Source organism: Mesoplodon mirus, assembly GCF_964341445.2.
Source record: "Mesoplodon mirus genome assembly, chromosome: 11".
Classification (NCBI taxonomy): Eukaryota; Metazoa; Chordata; class Mammalia; order Artiodactyla; family Ziphiidae; genus Mesoplodon; species Mesoplodon mirus.
Window position 1 is genome coordinate 100,289,517 of NC_138987.1, and position 18,316 is coordinate 100,307,832.

The 18,316-nt window shown below is 57.2% G+C and overlaps 2 protein-coding genes and 1 long non-coding RNA gene across 10 annotated transcripts in view; 2 read left to right on the forward strand and 1 right to left on the reverse strand.

The window, feature by feature from the left end:
• Positions 1 to 4,323, forward strand: part of B4GALNT3 (beta-1,4-N-acetyl-galactosaminyltransferase 3) — a gene marked incomplete at its 5' end in the record, with an annotated part of 95,013 nt that extends 90,690 nt beyond the window's left edge. For both annotated transcript variants that reach the window (XM_082635116.1, XM_082635117.1), the window contains 2 exons: positions 498 to 624; positions 2,296 to 4,323. In XM_082635116.1, the coding sequence (XP_082491242.1) occupies positions 498 to 624; positions 2,296 to 2,404 (236 nt within the window). In that variant the 3' untranslated portion in view covers positions 2,405 to 4,323. The remainder of the gene's footprint in view (positions 1 to 497; positions 625 to 2,295) is intronic.
• Positions 4,324 to 5,688: 1,365 nt separating this feature from the next.
• NINJ2 (ninjurin 2) lies at positions 5,689 to 7,707 on the reverse strand. 3 transcript variants are annotated; one of them, XM_082636339.1, is made up of 4 exons: positions 7,543 to 7,707; positions 7,214 to 7,445; positions 6,506 to 6,686; positions 5,689 to 6,023 (listed from the first exon to the last, which is right to left on the reverse strand). In XM_082636339.1, exons 2-3 carry the CDS (start codon positions 7,365 to 7,367, stop codon positions 6,520 to 6,522), a joined length of 321 nt encoding a protein of 106 aa, XP_082492465.1. In that variant the 5' UTR covers positions 7,368 to 7,445; positions 7,543 to 7,707; the 3' UTR covers positions 5,689 to 6,023; positions 6,506 to 6,519. The 3 variants fall into 3 exon arrangements, with proteins under 3 accessions (XP_082492465.1, XP_082492464.1, XP_082492466.1); XM_082636338.1 differs by having other exon boundaries at positions 7,214 to 7,618; XM_082636340.1 differs by having other exon boundaries at positions 6,502 to 6,686; positions 7,214 to 7,618.
• Positions 7,708 to 9,990: 2,283 nt separating this feature from the next.
• LOC309811679 overlaps positions 9,991 to 18,316 on the forward strand; it is a 127,516-nt gene continuing 119,190 nt past the window's right edge. For all 5 annotated transcript variants that reach the window (XR_014295226.1, XR_014295227.1, XR_014295228.1 and 2 more), the window contains exons 1-3: positions 9,991 to 10,274; positions 10,857 to 10,934; positions 15,226 to 15,277. This is a non-coding gene — a long non-coding RNA (uncharacterized lncRNA). The remainder of the gene's footprint in view (positions 10,275 to 10,856; positions 10,935 to 15,225; positions 15,278 to 18,316) is intronic.

An 18,316-nucleotide genomic window follows, 5' to 3' on the forward strand; every position in this document is an offset into this window, starting at 1 on the left:
GGAGGGTAGGAAAGGCCCCTCTGCCTTGCTTCTTAACCCAGAGCTGGAAATAGTCATGCCTACGATGGCAGCACCTTTCCCCACCCTCCCCTTCCGCTCCCCTGCCCGCCCTGGACAGACCGCAGAGAAGTGCCCCCAGGGCTGAGCTGACGCAGCAGCAGCGATGAGCGTTTCCCGCCTCATCTTCCCCTTCTTTTGTTCATCAGACCTTTATTAAGCACTTACTCTGTGCCAGACGGCGCGCTGTGTGAGGATACAGAGATGGGAGGAGGATTCCCCACGCCCGGGGGCTGCTGCCGTCAGAGCCTCCTGTAGGGCTGCCACCAGCCCTTGGTCCCTCCCTGGTAGGACTGCTGCCTTCCCTGGACCCGGAACCTTAGCTCGGGGGGCTTCCCCCGCAAATAGGCAAGGGGCTCGTTCAGATGAGAGTTTTCAGCCTCAGTCTTCTCTGTCCTCCTGGCCCTGGGTCAGCTCATCTGGAGCTTGTCTGTCCACAGGCTACTGGGAGGTGAATGGATTTGGGCTGCTCGGCATCTACAAGTCAGACCTGGACAGGATCGGGGGCATGAACACCAAGGAGTTCCGAGACCGCTGGGGTGGAGAGGACTGGGAGCTGTTGGACAGGTGAGTGGGGAGCGAGGGCACCTGAGAGACCTGGGGTGGGGGGCCCTGGGATGGGGGCAGGGCTCGATCCCCCCCAGGCCCAGCACCGCCTCTTGGGGGTCAGATTCCTTCCCTGGCTGAGACTGCATCTACTGGAGGGGGTACTGCCTCTGCCTGTGTCACAGGGCGGGTGTGGTGGGTGCCTGGCAGACTGTCAGGGGGAAGAACACAGACTCCGAGCTGTGTGGATGTGAATGGGACTGTTCTCGGCAAGGCTCCCGCCTGCCCACTCGGGAGAACACGGCTGGGGAGGAGGCTGAGCTTGTGGCGGTGGATAAGAGACCCGGCAGAGGGTCGGGAAAAGAGCCAGTGTGGACCATTAAAGGGCAACAGGTATCCGGGAGGTTCTGGGTCCCTGGAACCTGGTAGAAGGGAGTTGGGGGGAGGAGGACAGGGTCTGTGGTATGTAAAGAAGAGGCAGGAGCAGCCGGCAGGGCGCGGGTGGGAAGAGGGCTTGCAGCAGAGAGCAGGCCGGTGGGACCCCAGGGTGAGGGGATTTCAGAGCACGTGGGTGGTGAGGAAGTGGAGGCTTCGTCTGAGATTCCTCCTTCAAGAACTTATTGCCAAGAGAAGGGGAGGGAAGGCAGACGATCCCTTGAGATTTGAGCTTAAGGGGTGGGGGCAAAGGAGGGAGAGGGGAAAAATCCAAGAGAGAAAGGGTGTAATTGCTGGAACAGTGCCCAGAGGAGGTGGACAGGCAAGGTCAGGGGCTCCGGGGGAGAGGGGACCTTGACAGGGAAGATACGCTCTTCTTCCTGAGAGACAGGGCACTTCCTCACCCACCCATCACTGGGCGCCTGTACTTGGCAGGTGATTTACATCCATCACCTCCTTTATTCCTCCCCAGACCTCTGTGAGGTAGGTGTGATTGTCTCCGTTCTCCAGGTGAGAAAACTGAGCCTTGGGGAGAAGTTAACAACTTGCCCCAAATCTCACAGCTATGGCTGTTGGAGGCTTAACAACCCGGTCTGTTTGTTTTTTCCCTAGAGAGCAGGCAGGAGGGAAGGTGACAATACTAAGGGAATTTAAGGTGCAAAGGAGGGAGGGTGAGGGAGCTTGTATTAGGTAACGCAGCTCCCATAAAACTCTGTCAGTCAGACCCCAAGGTGGACAGAAGCCTAGGCTGGTGTTACCTCCACCACAGCCAAGAGGCAGACCTCGACCAGTCCTGGACCTCCCTGCCTCCTCTGAAGCCCGAGGAGAGAGAAACGGCTCCAAATTCCAGTTATTTCCACCTGCTGGAAGCGCAGGCCTCCCAACAGGCCATGCATAGGGAAAGGGGGCGGGGAGGGATGGGAGAGGTCTGCTCTGTGTCCTCCACCCCCCAGCCCCGTCCCCTGCCTCCATCATCTCTGGTTCTCACCTCACCCTCGCTGTTATCCAGCCCATCGTTATCTTTTCTAGAGGGAGAGGCTCTGAAAGATGCCGAGCCTCATAGGTCCGGAGCTGGGCTTCCAGCCCAGGCCCTTTGGCTCTCTTTGCACGCCCCACCCGCTCCCCTGCCCCGTGGGGAGTAGCCAGAGGGTGACAGGGACAGGGCCTGGCGGAGACGTGGAAGGCAGGCTCCTCGGGGGCCCCCTCCCCACCCCCGCCTCTGTGCACCTGTTGCTCATCCCGCCCCTTCCCACCCAGGATCCTCCAAGCAGGCCTGGAAGTGGAGCGTCTCTCCCTCCGGAATTTCTTCCATCACTTCCATTCCAAGCGAGGCATGTGGAACCGCCGCCAGATGAAGACGCCATAACCCCGGGGGTGGCCCGCTGGACCCACCGCTTCCGGCCCCTGCACCACGGTGGCCTGGCCAGTGCCCGCTTGCTGCCGGAGGGGGAGAGGGCGGGGAGCAGGGGCCGCACTGGGCCCAAGGGGCCTCCAAGCCGACACCCCCTGCTCCGGCAGCTGTCCTCCATGGGAGGAGGCCAAGGCCTCTCCCCACCTCTGGGCCTCTGGGGCCAGGAGATGGGAAAGAGACGGGACAGCTCCCGGGAAGGGCGGCGGAACTGGGTTGAGGAAGGAAAGCCTTTGCCTGGGTGACACCACCCTGACCGGGAAGTCCCTTCCAGCGTCCACCCTGTGCTCCTCAGGGGGCAGTGGCCGTGGACTGGGAAGCTCTCCTATTGGACTTATTTTATTGGGGTTTTTATTTTTTTTAGCAGAAAACCAAAACTGTAACTGTCCAGATCCAGCACTGACTGTGAGTGGGCAGTCGTGCATTTAGGGGGGCCCCACATACCTCAGACCCACAGGTGCGTCCCTCGGTCCTTGACCAACAGCTGATTTGTAACCGAGGAGCCGGCCTCACGTGGAGCCGTTCTCAGCTCTCCCGCAGGCATGTGACTGCAGGACACGCATATCTCTCCCAGGTGGCCACCCGACAGCTGGCCACCAATTAGGGCATTAACCTTACCCTCCAGGTGGCACTAACTCCAGACTGGCATCCTCTTCCCGGTGTCACGATGGGCAGGGGGCTCCTGGCCCCCTGGTGTTGGGTGAATAGGCCGTGTATCATGGGCAAGGTGGGGAAGGCAGGGACGAGAAGCCCCTTTCTGTCCCAGCGGCCTGTGAGCTGGGCCTTGGGGACCATGTGAAGCCGAGCCGGGAGAGGGTGAGAGGAGGGGTGGGATCCAGCGGGAAGGGATGAGAAGGGAAGTGGGAAGCTTGAGTCCTCACAGCCCAGCTCCCTCCTGCAGAGGGGGCCCCAGGCCGGCCCGGTGGGGAAGACGAGGAGGAAGACACTCGGAACTAGGGAACAGGGACCCCGGGGGAAGGTCTGGGGAGGCGAGGGCATCGCTCTGGACTACTTCCTCACGTGGAAGGGAGCAGGGCCGGAGGGTGAAACGTGAAGCCGTTTCAGGGAACACAGCCCCTGACCATCGTAGTCTGGGGCACCCTCTGTCACCTACGACCACGCACTTCTCTTGCACTAATGATCCCAGACGCCTTCGTGGCTGGGGATTCGTCTACCACTGCTGCCTCTGCCGCGCTCTGATTCACCAACGGTGCATCGCACGCTGCATCTCGAAGCCCGGTGTCTGTGAGGAAGGGCGTAGGGGGAGGTGCAGCAGGGCCCAGGGGGCCAGTCAGCTGGGCCCAGGCTCCGTGCTGTGGCGGAGTCCAAGTCACAGCACGTGGAGCTGCAGGGTCTACTTGGTGGGCCCTGCATTCACCAAGAGCATGAACTTGACGTGTGGGAGAATGGAGCCCCTCGAGAACCTTCTGGAGGTTGAAGAGAATCCCTGCCTCCCTCTTAAGAAATCAGGAAGGACACAGGCTTTTCAATTCATAGACTGTGGTTTACGGAGGCCATATCTGCCCTCAGGCCGTGGCTTTTTATGGTCCCTGCTCAGGCTCCGTGCCTTGGGAAAAGGGCTGTAGGGAGTAGGTGAGAGTGGCAGTTGGCTGGCTGCGGTGCCAGGTTTCTTTCTGGGGCCACTCGCATCCCTGGGCATCGCCCTGCAAGGCCCAAATCTACCCAGACAGCCCTCCCGCTTCACCCCTCCTGACGACAGGAGCCCGCCCAGCCTCCCCACCCCTCCTGACGACGGGAGCCCGCCCAGCCTCCCCTGCCTGATCCATCACCCCCTCTGCCCCAGCCAGTGCCTTGTGTTTGATGTTTGTTACCTCCACACCGCCTGCCTTAATGGAGAGGGCCTGGCACAGCCCCTACTCTGTAGGGAAATGTGTAGGGTGGGGGAGGGAAAGCATTGAATACAGCATCTTCTCAGAAAACAAAACGCTCTTGTGTTTTCCTCTTGCCCATCAGGGTGGGAGAGGGCTGGGCCCAGGGTTCACGTCACTGTCCTGCAGCTGTCAGGCCTCTGATGGACGTGTCAGGGACCCTCCACCCTTCACCGCCTGGCAGGTGGGGTCAGCCCTCCCTGGGCTGTGGTTTACTCGAAGGGGCGCACCTGGTTCCTGTCTGAGGAGCATTTTCTGAGCACTAGATTCATGGAGGTTGGTGGTTTTAGTTGAGAAAGGATGGTTGGGTAAACAGTGGAGAGAAACTGAGGTGTGGCTTATCCTAAAAGAGCAGATAGGGACTTCCCGGGCGGTCCAGTGGTTAAGAATCCAGCTTGCAACGCAAGGGATGCGGGTTCGATCCCTGGTCGGGGAACTAAGATCCCACATGCCACGGGGCAACTGAGCCCGCGTGCTGCAACTAGTGAGCCCACGGGCTCTGGAGCCCACGTGCCACAACTAGAGAGCAGCCCGCGCGCCGCAACTAGAGAAGCCTGCGCACCGCAATGAAGATCCTGCGTGCTGCAACTAAGACCTGATGCAGACAAATAAATAAATAAAATGTTAAAATAAATAAAAATAAAAGAGCAGACAATCGAAAAGTCATTTCTGTTTGAGCTGGGGGTGCCCTGTTGCTGCTTTACAGGTACAAAGGTACTGTCCTAGTCATATTTGGTCTAGGTAGAGATCAAAATTAGTTTGTATTCCTTAAACTCATGCCCAAGAGAAGGTGCTGCTATGAAAGCTGGGGCAGCCTATAGTAGGTTCTCAAAAAGCATCATGCGTACACACACCAATCCAGAAATGACTCGTCTGCCACTGATGCAGCAGATGGTAATTAGCCCAAGGCACTCGGCCCGGGAAATTTGACTCAGCAGGACCCAGAGGAGAGGGAATGACTTAAAAGCCTCTTCTCGGGCCTCCCTGGTGGCGCAGTGGTTGAGAGTCCGCCTGCCGATGCAGGGGATACGGGTTCGTGCCCCGGTCTGGGAGGATCCCATATGCCGCGGAGCGGCTGGGCCCGTGAGCCATGGCCGCTGGGCCTGCGCATCCGGAGCCTGTGCTCCGCAACGGGGGAGTCCACAACAGTGAGAGGCCCGCATACCGCAAAAAAAAAAAAAAAAAAAAAAAAAGCCTCTTCTCCCTCCAGGCTAGGGGTTGCTCCTTTGAGCCGTTTCTAGGACACAGATGGAGAGAGCAGCCCGGGTGCCCAAGCCTCCCCAGCTGAAGACATAAAGACTCACAGTGGATTTGCAGAAACCTTTATAAAGAGAAATCATTCCATCCCACAGGAAGGGAAAACAGGCCTGGAGCGGAGCGGAGGAATGGGGTGGGGTCAGAACCAGAGGCCTTAGGCTGGGCAGGCCCAGCCTTCGGTAGGCATGCCTGAGGTACAGGAGGTGCTGCCAGGAGGAAGGTGGGTGGTACCCCAGTCCGAGCTCAGGACACCGGACCGATATGAGTTCACTTAAGCTGGTAAAAGGGCCCATCTTTGTTCCAGGGCCGAGGGTAGGAAGCAAGGGCATCTACGTTGCCCTTCCAGGACCTCTCCCAGGGGCTGTGGACTGTGCCCATCAGCCTGGCAGATCAGCGGGGGAGAGAGCAGGAAGCAGTGGCCGGCCCAGAACCTGTAGGGAAGCAGAGAGATGGTGAGGAGGGCAGGTCAGACCAGTGCCTCAGGCTTAAGTGTCCCACGATTGCCCTGGCAGGCTTCTCAGGACGCAGGTGCAGGTTCAGATCTGAATCTGAAGCGGGGCCTGAGGCTCTTCACTGCCGGCCAGTTCCCAGTGGTTTTGTTGGCGCTGCCGGCCCGTGGACCACGATTGGAGCTGTACGGGCTGCCAGACAGTGCCAAGGAGAAAACCCACATCTCCCTCCTCCTCCCACTAACCACAGCCTCCACCCAGCCCAGGCTGGAGAGAAGCCCAGCCTAAGAAGAGAGAGCACAAGGGGACCCTGGTGAGTCCCAAGCCAAGCTCTTCTCCAAGAGCCCATCCCTGCCTCAGGTCTATATTCTTCACCTTTTGCTTGGCGAGGCTCTCTCTCTCTCAGCCCAAACCCCCAGAGGTGAGAAGGGCCACCTGGGGACCTCCCATCCTCCCTCACCTGCCTTCTAGGCTGTGTTCAGAGAGGGGTCCTTGAGGTCCTGGCAGCCAGGAACCCAGTCTTATGTGCCCCGAAGGCCGTGATGAAGACGTTGATGATGACGGTGATGAAGACCAAGGCGGTGGCTGCATTGTTGAGCTGGTTTAGTCGCCACTGCTTTTCTACCTCGTTGAGGTTCAGTCGAGCTGTGGAGAAGGGGGAGTGGCAGGTAAGTGTCTGCGGGGGGGCGGTGGCCACAGCCTGGAGCTTCCCCCACCACAGCCGCTATAGTCCAGAGAAAGTCTGGTCCCTCAGAGATCAAGGGAGGTGGCAGCCATTGTGCTGAGATGCTTTCTCCCCAACTGACCGGTGTGGGCTATCCATGTGGTACTCAGTAGAGCCGGGATTTGTGAAGTTATACTGGGTCTTCTAAGAGTAGGGATGCACGCTCGCACAAGAGGCTCAAAGGAACGCTGCTATGAGTTAGCATAGTCATTCAGCAGGTATTATGGAGTGGCCACTAGATGGGATACCAGGAGGTGGGACAGGGTGCCTCCCCGCACTGTGTGGTTGTTACTTGGGCATTTGAAGGTGCACAGGGCTAACAGCAGGTTATGGCTGAGAAGGTGGCCTGTGCAAATGCAGGGTGTGACAGGGAGGCACTTGGGGCTTTTCTTCCCACCGGGGAGGCATCCCCCCACCCCGAGGCCAATTCCAGGCCTGGGCTCCTTACCAATGACCAAGAGGAGGATTCCAATGACCACCTGCAGAAGCAGAGAGATGCTGATGAGGGTGACGAGGGTGGTGTAGTGATGCGAGGACGGCCCCTGCTCCAGCACCGCTTTCAGCTGCGTGGCGTTAGATACAAAGAGGGCCACGTCCAGCATGCTCTCTGCCACGCTCTTCTTGGTGGCATAGTGGTTCAGGTTGATGGGCGGGCTCCTCCTGGGGCTGGCGTTCCCAGGCTGTAGGGGACAATACACAGGCTTACCTGGGAGGCTCCGGAGGGAAAGTGGTTGAGAGTCTGGGAAGAGGAGTGGGGTTTTAAAGGTCTCCCCTCACCAGGTGGGAAGCGAGGGCAGGTAACCCCTTCTCGGTGCCGTGGTCTGAAAGAATAGAGGTGGGCTAGAAAACCCTTACGTGCGTTTGAACTTGGAAATGATGCTGTGTTGTAATTTCTGTTTCATGGAGGGTCACTCTGCTTCACACCTTCACACATCGAAAGGGAGGAGGAGTCTGGGCTGCTTGTAAACGAGCAGTCCTCATTTTATTCGCCATTTTACCTGGGCCAGGCCTGGCTTTGGGTGGCTCTTTTCCTCCGAGAGGAAAGCGTCTCAGCTCTGAGGGCTGGCTGGAGAAGGAAAAGGCACCTCTTCTTCCAGAACGATGCGGCCCCGAGGTGGGGTGCAGAGCTTCACAAATGGAACAGGAGCTGCCTGTGGGTCCCACTCGGCCCTCGTGGGGAGCTCTGGAGCCGCAGCCCTGCTCGGGCACACGTCTGTGTGCCCACATGCACGCACACAGCAAAACATACTGGCCAAAAGCTCTTCGTTGGTTTTTCTATTACTTTTTGGTGAGAATTTATTGAAGCATAATTTACATTTGATTTGATTTTGAAATATTAAAACGAAGCTCTTCTTCTTGAGAAGTCACTCTAAAAGAGAGAGTCACGATGCAGCGCCTGTGGTGTGGGCCTCTGCGCTGGACCAAGAAATTCAGACTGGGTGGTGCAGGCAACCCTGCAGTCACTCAAGAGAACCTGGGTAGGTTTTAGGGAGATTCATTTAGTATGGCGCTTGGGATGCATCAGCTCATGAGGGCCCGGAGACAGGGAGACCCACTGAAAGGTTATGGTCTTGATTTAGGGTCAGGCTGTCATGGAAATGAAGGAGAATGGGGGTGAGAAAGGAGAGGAAGGGAGGCCTCGGAGTTGTTACAGCCTGGATGGGATGTCTTTTGAGCGGGCGGGTGCGCGGGTGGTTGGATGGGGCAGGTCTCAGAGGGTTCTGGGTGCCCCTTTTGGATGCTGGGCTTCTCTGGAGCTGGCTGGCCTGGTTGGTTAGGGCCAGGGATCCCAAGGCCAATACCCCACGAAGCCCACACTGTCCCTGTCGGCCCTGAGGCTACAGCCTGTGGTCCTAGCTTACCTGGTGAATGTTTGTTCTGGGTATAAAATGCCCTCACAAGGAGAGAGAGTCCATGGGGCAGCCCCTGGCTCTCTCCACGACGCAGAGGCCTCTGCCGGGCACAGCTGTGAGCTGGGGCTTCTTTGCCCCCGTTCCCCACCCCCACCCCCACCTCCAGTTTGCCCATAGCGACGAGCTCTGCACTTTCTCCTCCTTCCAAACCCGGCTCTAAGTCCAAGACCTGATAAACTGAAATTACTAAGAAAGCTTCAGGGAGAGACCCCCCCCTTCTCCGAAAAGTTGCATATGAACAGTGGATGAAACCATAAATCCCAACCTCTAGTGGTGTTCCGTTGTTTTGTTTTGTTTTTGAGCATCAAGCAGATAGTGCGTGGAGGCAGGCAGGGGTAGCAGGGGTGGGTATCACAGGCACAGGTCTTCCAGAGCCTCAGCAAAGACGGCTGTTCCTAGGTTTTAATAGACCTGATGGGCTTTGGTTGTTAAGTGATCTCAGGGCCATCGCTTCACAGAGGATGTGGGTTCCCAGGAGCACAGGAGGGGACAGGCCGCATCCTCTCCTCTTTAATTTAGGGCCTGCTTTTATTCTGATTTGTGCCAGTTCGGGCTGCTTTAACTGAGAGTGGTGGCGGGAAGCTCTCAGGGGCCCCTCTAAGTCCCCCAGGGCACCGTTCTCCCGTGTCCACGTGGTGGCGCTCAAGGCCAGGAGGAGCAACTTTGGTACCAGCTGCGCGGCGTTGCGGGGCGGAGTGGCGAGGGATCCACGGACAGGACAGGACTGGTGTGAAACCTGGACCCCCGTGGAGGCCCGGGACGGGAGCCTGTTCACAGGTCTGCCCAGGCAGGCCTAAAACCCACCAAGCGTGTCAAATGAGGGTTCAAATGATCCAGTCCTGATATTGGGGCCTGCATAGGTGGGTCACCTTGCAGGGTGGGGACTTGGTTAGAAGACAGATGGCTGGGAGACCCTGGGAGACGCTGCCTAGAAAGGGGTCGCCCCGTGGCAGTATCTTTAAAAAGCAGGAAAAGGGTTTTCTTAATCCCTCTGAGCCACTTTACGTGCAGCCCTGACCTGAGGCAGAGGGATGATTGAAATGACCTGAGGGCCCTCCCTTATGGCCTGAGGATTCGATTGGATGAACCCCTGAATCCTGCAGGACGTCCCCCTTTCTGCCGACAGCCCGGAGCCCAGGAGCGACCCCAGGAGGAGTGGGGGCGGGGGCGGGGGCGGGGGGAGGCCGCCGGGCGCGCTCCTGCCTCGGGCGCTGGCCCTTTAAGGCCGGCGTCCCGGGAACAAAGGCCCGGCCTGAGCACCGGCCTGAGTCACTTCAGTTCCTCCGCCCGCGCCCTCCCCGCCCGGCCCCTTCCCACCCGGGACTACCGGCGGCTCCGCGGGGTCCGCCCCTTGCGCCCGGGGGTCTGCGGAGCGCGCGGGCGCGGTGGGCGCTGGCCTGCCCAGGCCCCTGTTGTCGTCTGACTCCTCCGGGCGTGGGCCGGGGGCTGGCGGCCGGGACCCCCGGCTCTGGGCCTCCCACTTTGGGCCTCAGTTTCCACATCCACAAACCGAGGAGATCCCTTTCTGGAGGCCGAGTGAGCGGGCTCCTCCCCAAAGCAAAGAGAACTCCGAGCCTCGGACTTTTCCCGTCTGAAGTGCGTCTTGCCGTGACCCCTGACCCTCAGTGTCTATGTCTCAGGCCCCCACCCCCGCCCTGCACTGTTCCTCCAGGACAGCGGGGCGCCAAGCCTGAGACGAGCCCCTGCTGGAGAGGCGCGCGCCCCTCAACCTGCCCACCCGCGGCAGCTGAGCGTCTAGGCAGGGCCTTGCTGATAGGAAGTCCGGGCTCCGGGGTTCTGGGCGGCCAGAGGACCTGGGTTGGGAGATGGGGTGGGATGACACCACAGACCCCTCCCCGGGTCCCCCGAGTTGCCCCCCGCCTGGCCCTGCCCCAGCACAGCCGTTTCCCTCCCTTTTCCTCGCCCTGCCCTCCGTCCCGCTCAGACTTCCCTGTTCCCGGGCTCTGGCTTGCTTGCCAAGTCCCAGCTCCCAAGGCTGGTGTGGATTCCATCCCTTGAAGTCACGGATTGCTCCATTGTTCTGCCAGACAATTATTTATCCCTTAATCCTTGCTGGCCTATATTTTTGTTTCTTGACAAAACTTGAGTTGGATGGGAAAGGAATAACTCTTTTAAAAGAAAAGTAAACACAATTTTATATTGTTTATTGACCCTAAGGTCCGTGGGAACACCAGCTCCAACAGATCATTCTGCCCTTTCTTGGAAACAAGATTCCAGGGATGTTCTTCCAAAGGGGTAAGTAAGTGTCCTACCAAAAAGCCACGGGATCCGCTGCTCAGAGTGTTTAGGACCTGGAGCCCGAGGCAGGAGTGAGGGCGCTGTGGTTGGAAGGCCCAGAGGTGGGGAGCTGCAGCGGTCCAGAGGGAACCACAGAAGTCACGGCAGGTACAAATCCTGCTCCTGCAACAAGCTGGCTGTGTGCCTGTTCCCATCACCAGGTTCCCTTTCTTATCTGCGAGTCGAGGGAGGTGGGATAAATGATTTATTGGCTCCCTTCCAACCCAGAGCCATCTAGGAGCGGGGAAGCCCCCTCCTCTGCCTGGAGTCTCAGGGGCCGAGGACATGGCTTCTGAGAGGCAGAGGCCATGAGTCACTTGCCCTCGGCAGCTCCAGGGCAGGGGTGACCCTCCAGTGAGTCATTCCTGTCAGCCCTGAGAAAAGCCATATGACAGCTTCCCCGTGTATCAGTTCAAACTCAGGGCATTAGACAAAATAGGCCCAGAGGAGCTGTGGGCTGTCGGCCCCTCTGTCAAAATGCCCAACTACCCAGAAAAAACACCTGAAAGGAGACAGTGAAGAGCCGGCCTTTGGAGGGCTGGTTTCACAAAAGGGAAGGGCAGATCCCAGCCCAGGAAGAGCGAGCGATTGGTTCAGGTACATGGATGTGAGTGACCTACTGCGCCGATTTGCCTTTGATGAGGTGCCTGAGATCCCTGATTCTCTGTCAGGATTAAGGGTGAAAGGGTGCCCAGGTCTGTCATACTGCAGACACACGTGCGCCCCAGAACACGGGGAATGGTGGCAGTTCCCACTTACAGATTACAGACCTTGTGCCTGACACACTGCTAAACACGGGACATAGGTCATCTTATCCAGTCCCCACAGCCCTGTGAAGTTGGGGAGGGCATCCTTGTCGTAGCTGAAAAAACAGGGCCTCAGAGAGCCTAAGTAACTTGTCCCACAGCACAGTTTTTATCCCAGTTCTCTATATGCCAGAGCCTCTAATTTTAACCCCTACTCTATGACCTCCCAGAAGTTGAAGATAGACTCCCTGTCTCCAAGGAGTTTAGGCTCTAAAGATAGATTTATGTGGCCTCAGATGAAAGAAGACCAAATGGACACTTGCTCAGAGGAGGTATAACACCCCTCCTGGGGTGGCACTTATGTTGGGCTTTCCTGAATCTACAGGGGGGCTGTGTCCTGAGCCCCTGCCCCACTGTGGCAGAAACGGCCCTACACCCATAGTCAAAAGGCTTGAGTTCAAACTGGTAAGAGTTGACCCGGGCAGCTGGAAGAATAGGGTTGACAGAGAAGCTTTCATCCGGACATTTTGAATTTTGACTCGTGTAAATGTTTGAACTATCTAAAAATAAATAGTAAATAAATAAATAATAAAACAGAAACGGATATGCACCCCAAAAGGCCAGTGGTTTATATAAAGCAGAATTTATAACTTCACCTCACCTAGGCTTTAGTTTCTCCATGTGTGAAATGGAATAATATGCCCTGTTTAGCCCAAAGTGCTGTTAAAAAGATCAGTGAACTAATGTGGGTGAATGTGCTTTGAAAGCTGTGAAGCCTTAGAACAAGGATGAGGTGAGAGAGAAAACCCTCCTACTCAGGACCACACTCCCACCTGTGGGCCTGGAGGCATTTAAGTACTAGGTGCTGACTCAGCCCGACCCAGCCCACATTCCGAAGGTTTGTCTTCTCAGCAGCACCCCTGGTCTTTGAAACCCTTCTCTACCCATCCGGGAACCTGTCTCCTCGCCCACCTGGGGGACGCTCCCCTTCAAGCTGCTCCAGGCCCATCTCTCAGGGAGGGAGATTCTCAGACAAGCCCACCTACACATGCCCACGGTCCCTGCCGTGCAGAACCCCCAGCTGGCGTCCACCTGCGTCTCCAGCTGGCGTCCTGCCCCTCTGCCCTCCCTGGAGGGGCTGAGGGCCCACCGTCCTTACTGGGCCATACCGCGTGACTCACTGGTCCCTGAACACGCCCCAGCCTTCCACCTGCTCCTGCCCCCTCCAGGACTAAAGGCCTTTCTTCCCCGTGCCCCCTGGGAGGCCGGCCCTCCCTTCTAGACCCTGGGCTGTGTTCGGAGCCCTCCAGGTGGCCCCTCCGGCCACCTGCTTTCCTGTGGGGAATCCATCTTCCGTATTCCTGGGTCTCCACAGTGCCAGGCTCAGTGATTTGCCCACATTAAATGCACAGTAAATGATCACAGCAGGGAATTTTTTATATGAAAGAGTTACTTCAAAGAGTTTTTTTGAAAAAGATCAAAGAATGGATCTCTGAGGGTGGGATTTCAGGCCCAAGGACTGAGGAGGAGGGTGAGGAGGGTGCTGTTTGGACAGTGAATCTGTGCCCCTGGTCCAGGGAGAGCCCTGTTTCCCCGGGTATCCTGCCTCAGGGAACCAGTGACTCAGGCTGGCTGCTGCCGCTGGTCTTCAGGCCAAAGCCTGCCAAGGCCCGGACCCCTGAGACACTCAGCCTGCAGCGTTCCTGTGCCAAGAGCAATGGGTCTCGCCCTTAAATGTCAACAGGCTCTGATCCACCGCGGATGGGGTGTCTGCGTGCTGTTCCTGTCATAACACCAAACTGGCCCAGAAATCTCCTCTGAGCCCTGGGCGCAGTCTTATGAGGCGCCAGCCCTGCCCCAGGTGCACACGGTTGCGTGGGCCCTGGGGCAGCCCGGCCTGGCCAGGGGCCCCAGGGATTTTGATCCCCCTGTGAGTCCAGAGGTGACAGGCTTTCTCTCTGACAAAAGGGGGCTGTGGACACGCGGGAGCAGAGTGGGCAGGCAGGGACGGGAAGGCGCGGGGGCTGTGATAGGAACCCCGTGGGGCCTGCTTCCTTTTTCTTAGGCAGCATTTTCCACCTCCCCTGTGAGAGGTCACCTTGTCAGCCAACTGGGTCAGGGTCCAAAGTTAATTGTGGATTTGCCACATAGAAACTTCCATAGAATTGGAAAACGAGTTCTTTCTGAATTAGCACATTGCTCTGGGGCTTCCAGATCCATCCAGCCCTTTGCTCCGGGCTTTGGGGTTCTCAGCAGCATCCCGCAAGCCCGCCTGGCCCATCTCTGCTCATGCTAATCCTACCCATCCTTCAAGGGCCAACAAACTGAGCCAAAATTCAAACAATAATAACTAAATACTGAGACTGCTGTAGGCCAGGCACAACCCCACGAAGTTGGTTTTTTTGTTTGGGGGTTTTTTTGGCCACACGGAGAAACTTGCAGGATCTTAGTTCCCCGACCAGGAATTGAACCCGGGCCCTCAGCAGTGAAAGCCCAGAGTCCTAACCGCTGGACCGCCAGGGAATTCCTGTGAAGTGGGTATTAAGAGTCCCATTACAAGCAAAGACATGGAGGCTCAAAGAGATGAACTGCCCAGAGTCACCAGACACTGAGGGATGGCCCCAGCTCCCAGATCCTACACCTGAGTCCTCCCTCCTCTAGACCAGTGTTTCTCAAAGTATGGCCCCTAAAGCATCAGCTGCAGCATCGCCTGGGAACTTGTTGGAAATGCAGATTCTCAGATTCTACCCTCGACCTGCTGACTCAGAAACTCGGGGTGGTACCCAGCCCTCTGTGTTTCAACAAGCCTTCCGGGGAGTCCGATGCACCTCAAGTGTGAGGGCCACTGGTCTACGTTGCACTGCCACACTGAGCTCATGGCCAACGCCTCACATGCTTACAGTCTTCTAAGCTCCGTGCTAGACACTTCCATCGACTGTCACTGAGTTCTTTTAACAACACCTGTTTTACAGATGAGAAAGTCAAGGCTTAGAACAGTTCAGTACTTTTGGCCAGGATCACCCAGCTGTTGAAATTAGAGTTGGGATTTGAACCCAGGCAGGCTCTGGAGCCTGTGTCCTTTTTTTTTTTTTTTTCTTTTTCTGGCTGTGCCACACAGTATATAGGATCTTAGTTCCCCAACCAGGGATCAAACCCGAACCCCCCACAGTGGAAGCACAGAGTCTTAACCACTGGACCACCAGGGAAGTTCCAAAGAGCCTGTGTCCTTAACCACTACAGTCTTTAGTCCCTGGAAGCATAGGTCCCGAAACCCCTCAGAGGTGGACCCTGAAGGATGCAGAGGGTATCTCTCCAGACCTCCCCCCTGAATGGCGAATAAAACCAATTTATTCATTTGGCCCCAGCCGCACATGCCAGCAGCTCCCGTCCCCAGTGCCGGGTCTTGCCCACCACGTGCCTGTTTACAGGTCCTGACACGTTTATCCTTAGACCCTCTTCATGTCTTCACTCAAACATTTACTGAGCCTTTCTTGGTTTTGTAGAACCTTAGATTTTGCGGCGGAACCTGTGTCCAGATAGGAAGCCTACACACGGGTAAGTGAAAACGACTCTCGGAACAATTCATCATAAAGCAAAATAGCAACATTCCACACGACAGTGCATATGAGTTTTGTACGTTCCCACTAGAGGATATGTTTGCAAAAGGCGAGCGTTACTTCCTTGGCACCTCAGGCAATTAGAATGAGAAGCAGTGAGAGCTGTGCCGGCAGTCCCTGGCTTCGGTCCAGGGGAGCACACCTCATCGGGACATCATACCTGTCACGGAGATGGGAAAAGGGAAGGTGGTGAATTTCCCACCCCACCCAGCCGTGCGCAGACCTGCCAACATCCTACGTGTTCTCCGCTCCTAGCATGTGCTGGGCAGCGAGGATACCACGAGATTGCCGCCTTCCCGACACCCCTGTTCCCCTAATCCCCTAAAATGACAGGGATTAGTAGAGCATCAAGTGCATAAAGGGGGAAGCATAAGGGAGATAAAAAGACCTTTTCAGTCCCACCCCAGTAGATAAGCTTTACGGAAACAAGGACTTTATCCGTGTTGCTCATGGCTATATTCCAGAGCCCGGCACCTAGCCTGACGAGCCAACGATGGCTCTGGCACCCCTGTATTCATTCACCGGGGCTGAGGAGGGAGGACCACTGTGAGCTGTTCTCCCCGGCTGGGCCTCTTACACGGAGCCCTCCGTGGGTGCAGGAAAGTGCCTGTCTTCCATAGGCGCGTCCACTCCTGATGCGGCCTTCCGTGCTCAGCCTCAGCGCGTGTGCGTGTGTGTGCGTGTGTGTGTGCATGTGTGTCCATTGTCCCTGGGGTCGGCACTGCCAGGGGCCGGGCATAGACAGGCAGGCACAGAGGACGGGGGATGCTGTTGTTTTCACTGGAAGAAGCCCAGCTGCAGCTCCAGGTGGGTGGGATCAAGATGGTGAGGCGTCCCCAGGGCACTGGGTCCCAGATAGCAAAGCCAGGGCAAACAGCCCTCAGGGTCGGCCGGCCCTGAGTCAGATGCCCTCTCGGCCCAGAGCCTGCCTGCCAGGATTGCTGCCACCCCCGCCGCAGCCCCAGGAGTCACCGCTCTCCCCCCAGGCCCAGCAGACCCCACTTCCTGCCTCAGGATCACAACTCCCAGCCCCAACTCCTGCACCCTGAGCGGCAGCTCTGGTGTCGTGGGCCAGGGTCTGGGGGAGATGAAGGTCAGCAGACGGGTGGCCCTGGGCTTGGAGCCGGCTGCCATTTCTTTCCCCGGTGACCTCAGGCAGCACCCACAACCCCACTGCTTCCCAGCCTCCTCTATGGCAAAACGAGAGGATGCAGGCCCCTCCTTCACTGTGAGGGGCTAGCGTGTGGTGGAAGGGGTGAGCCGCTGCCAGGCTGCCAGACCCTTGGCTGAAGGGCCGTTAAAGCCCCAGGCTCGTTCTCAGCCAAGCCAAACCCCACGGCATCCTCTGGAATGATCCAGCCGTGATGCTGACCCTGCTGGGCAGCCCGAGCTCCAGAATGCTTCCAAAGGTACAGCCTCTCTTTCCATAGCTGCGTTTATCCAGCCCTTACCAGGTTCCAGGCCTTCTTCTAAGTGTGTTTATGCACTATCTCATTTGCTTCTCATAGACCTTAAGAAGAGGGGAAATGCAGGTTCAGAGAGATTAAGCAACTTGCCTGAGGTCACACAGCTAGAGATAGGGGAGTCAAGATTTGAACCTGGGTCTGTCTGAGGCCAGAGCTCTCGCTCTTGACCACTATTGTTCCGTAAGCCTCTGGTCAGCTCTCGTTCTTTTGCCACCTTCGTGGAAGGCCAGGGCCCTGAGGAAATCTTTCCTCTAGTGCCTAACTCAGTATTTGGCTAGTAGTGTGTGCTCAGGAAGGAGGGAGGGAGGGGGGAGGGAAAGAAGGAAGGGAGGCGGCCGGTCCTGCCCTTAGCCACCAGCCTGGACTCAGGCTGGAAGCCCCTTTCCACTGCCCAGGGCGTTGCCCAGGCAGCGAGGCAGTTGCTAGGTCACTGCTGCGCCCTCACTTTTTCTAAAAATACAAACAGACAAGCCCTCCAAGGCCACCAGACAGATATCCAATTGCTCTCTAGGGTCACTGCTGTGTGGCCCGGTCCTGCCACCTGACACCTGCTCCCTCTGGGCCCCTGCCTGACAGCTGACCCCGTATCCCTGTGACTGTTTACTGCCAGACAAAGTCCAGATTTGCAGAGGTGGGAACTCTGAGCCACGGGCCTGGCCCTGCCCCGCCCGTGCTGAGCTGTGGGACACCCAGGCAGTTTCGGGGTGTTTTCCCTGAAGCCCAGTCCGAGCAAACCCTTCTTGGCTGGGGCTCTGTTCCCATGGCCATCAGCCCCTCCGGGCCCTGTGGAGTCCGAGTAGCAGCCGGATTCAGGGATACAGACACCAGCGTCAGAGTCAGGACACCAGAGTCGGGCCCCAGCGCTACCCCTAGCAGCTGTATGACCTGCGACCTCTGTTAGCCTCCTGTAAAACTGGGAATAATAAGATTACAAAGCAGTGACAGTGTTGTCCTGTTTTGAAAGGTATATATTACGTACAGAGATAAATCTCATGAGATATGGACTAAAATGTTAACAGTGTCATCTCTAGGCCCTAGGATTTGAGGTGTCCTTGTTCTTTGGGCTTTATCTGCATTTCCTAATTTTTCCTCCAGGAATATACTCAGTGAAAGGAAAAATGTTAGAACAACAAGCCACAGTTGGTATTTGGAGTATTCATGTTGACTTGCAAGACAGTTTGAGGAGAAAGTCAATGAAAGCGGGTTTTAAACTTTAAAGGGCTTTGCAAGTGTCGGGGGTTCTTAGTACCCTTTCCTGCAGGGCATTTTGGCACTGGAACCCCAGGGCTGGGGAGGGAATAGTCCGTCCACCTCCACACCAGGAAACCCTGGCCTGTCCTTCCTTCCTCACCAGGTCGGAAGGGGAGAGAATGATGGTCCGTGTGATGCCTTGGCTGAGGACAGGCACGGCCATGTGGTGCAGTGCCCCAGCCTGCTCTGTGCAGGAGTCAGCAGCATGGATTGAGCACCCACTGTGTGCACTGCCCTGCACCCTGTCCTGAGAAGATAGC

What these genes read in the sequence shown, in the direction of transcription:
- NINJ2 (XM_082636339.1), bottom strand. Translation starts at nt 7,367, where the DNA reads ATGCTGGACGTGGCCCTCTTTGTATCTAACGCCACGCAGCTGAAAGCG. An exon ending in AATCCTCCTCTTGGTCATTG is followed by an intron (nt 6,687 to 7,213) that starts GTAAGGAGCCCA and finishes CCTTCTCCACAG; the next exon opens with CTCGACTGAACCTCAACGAG.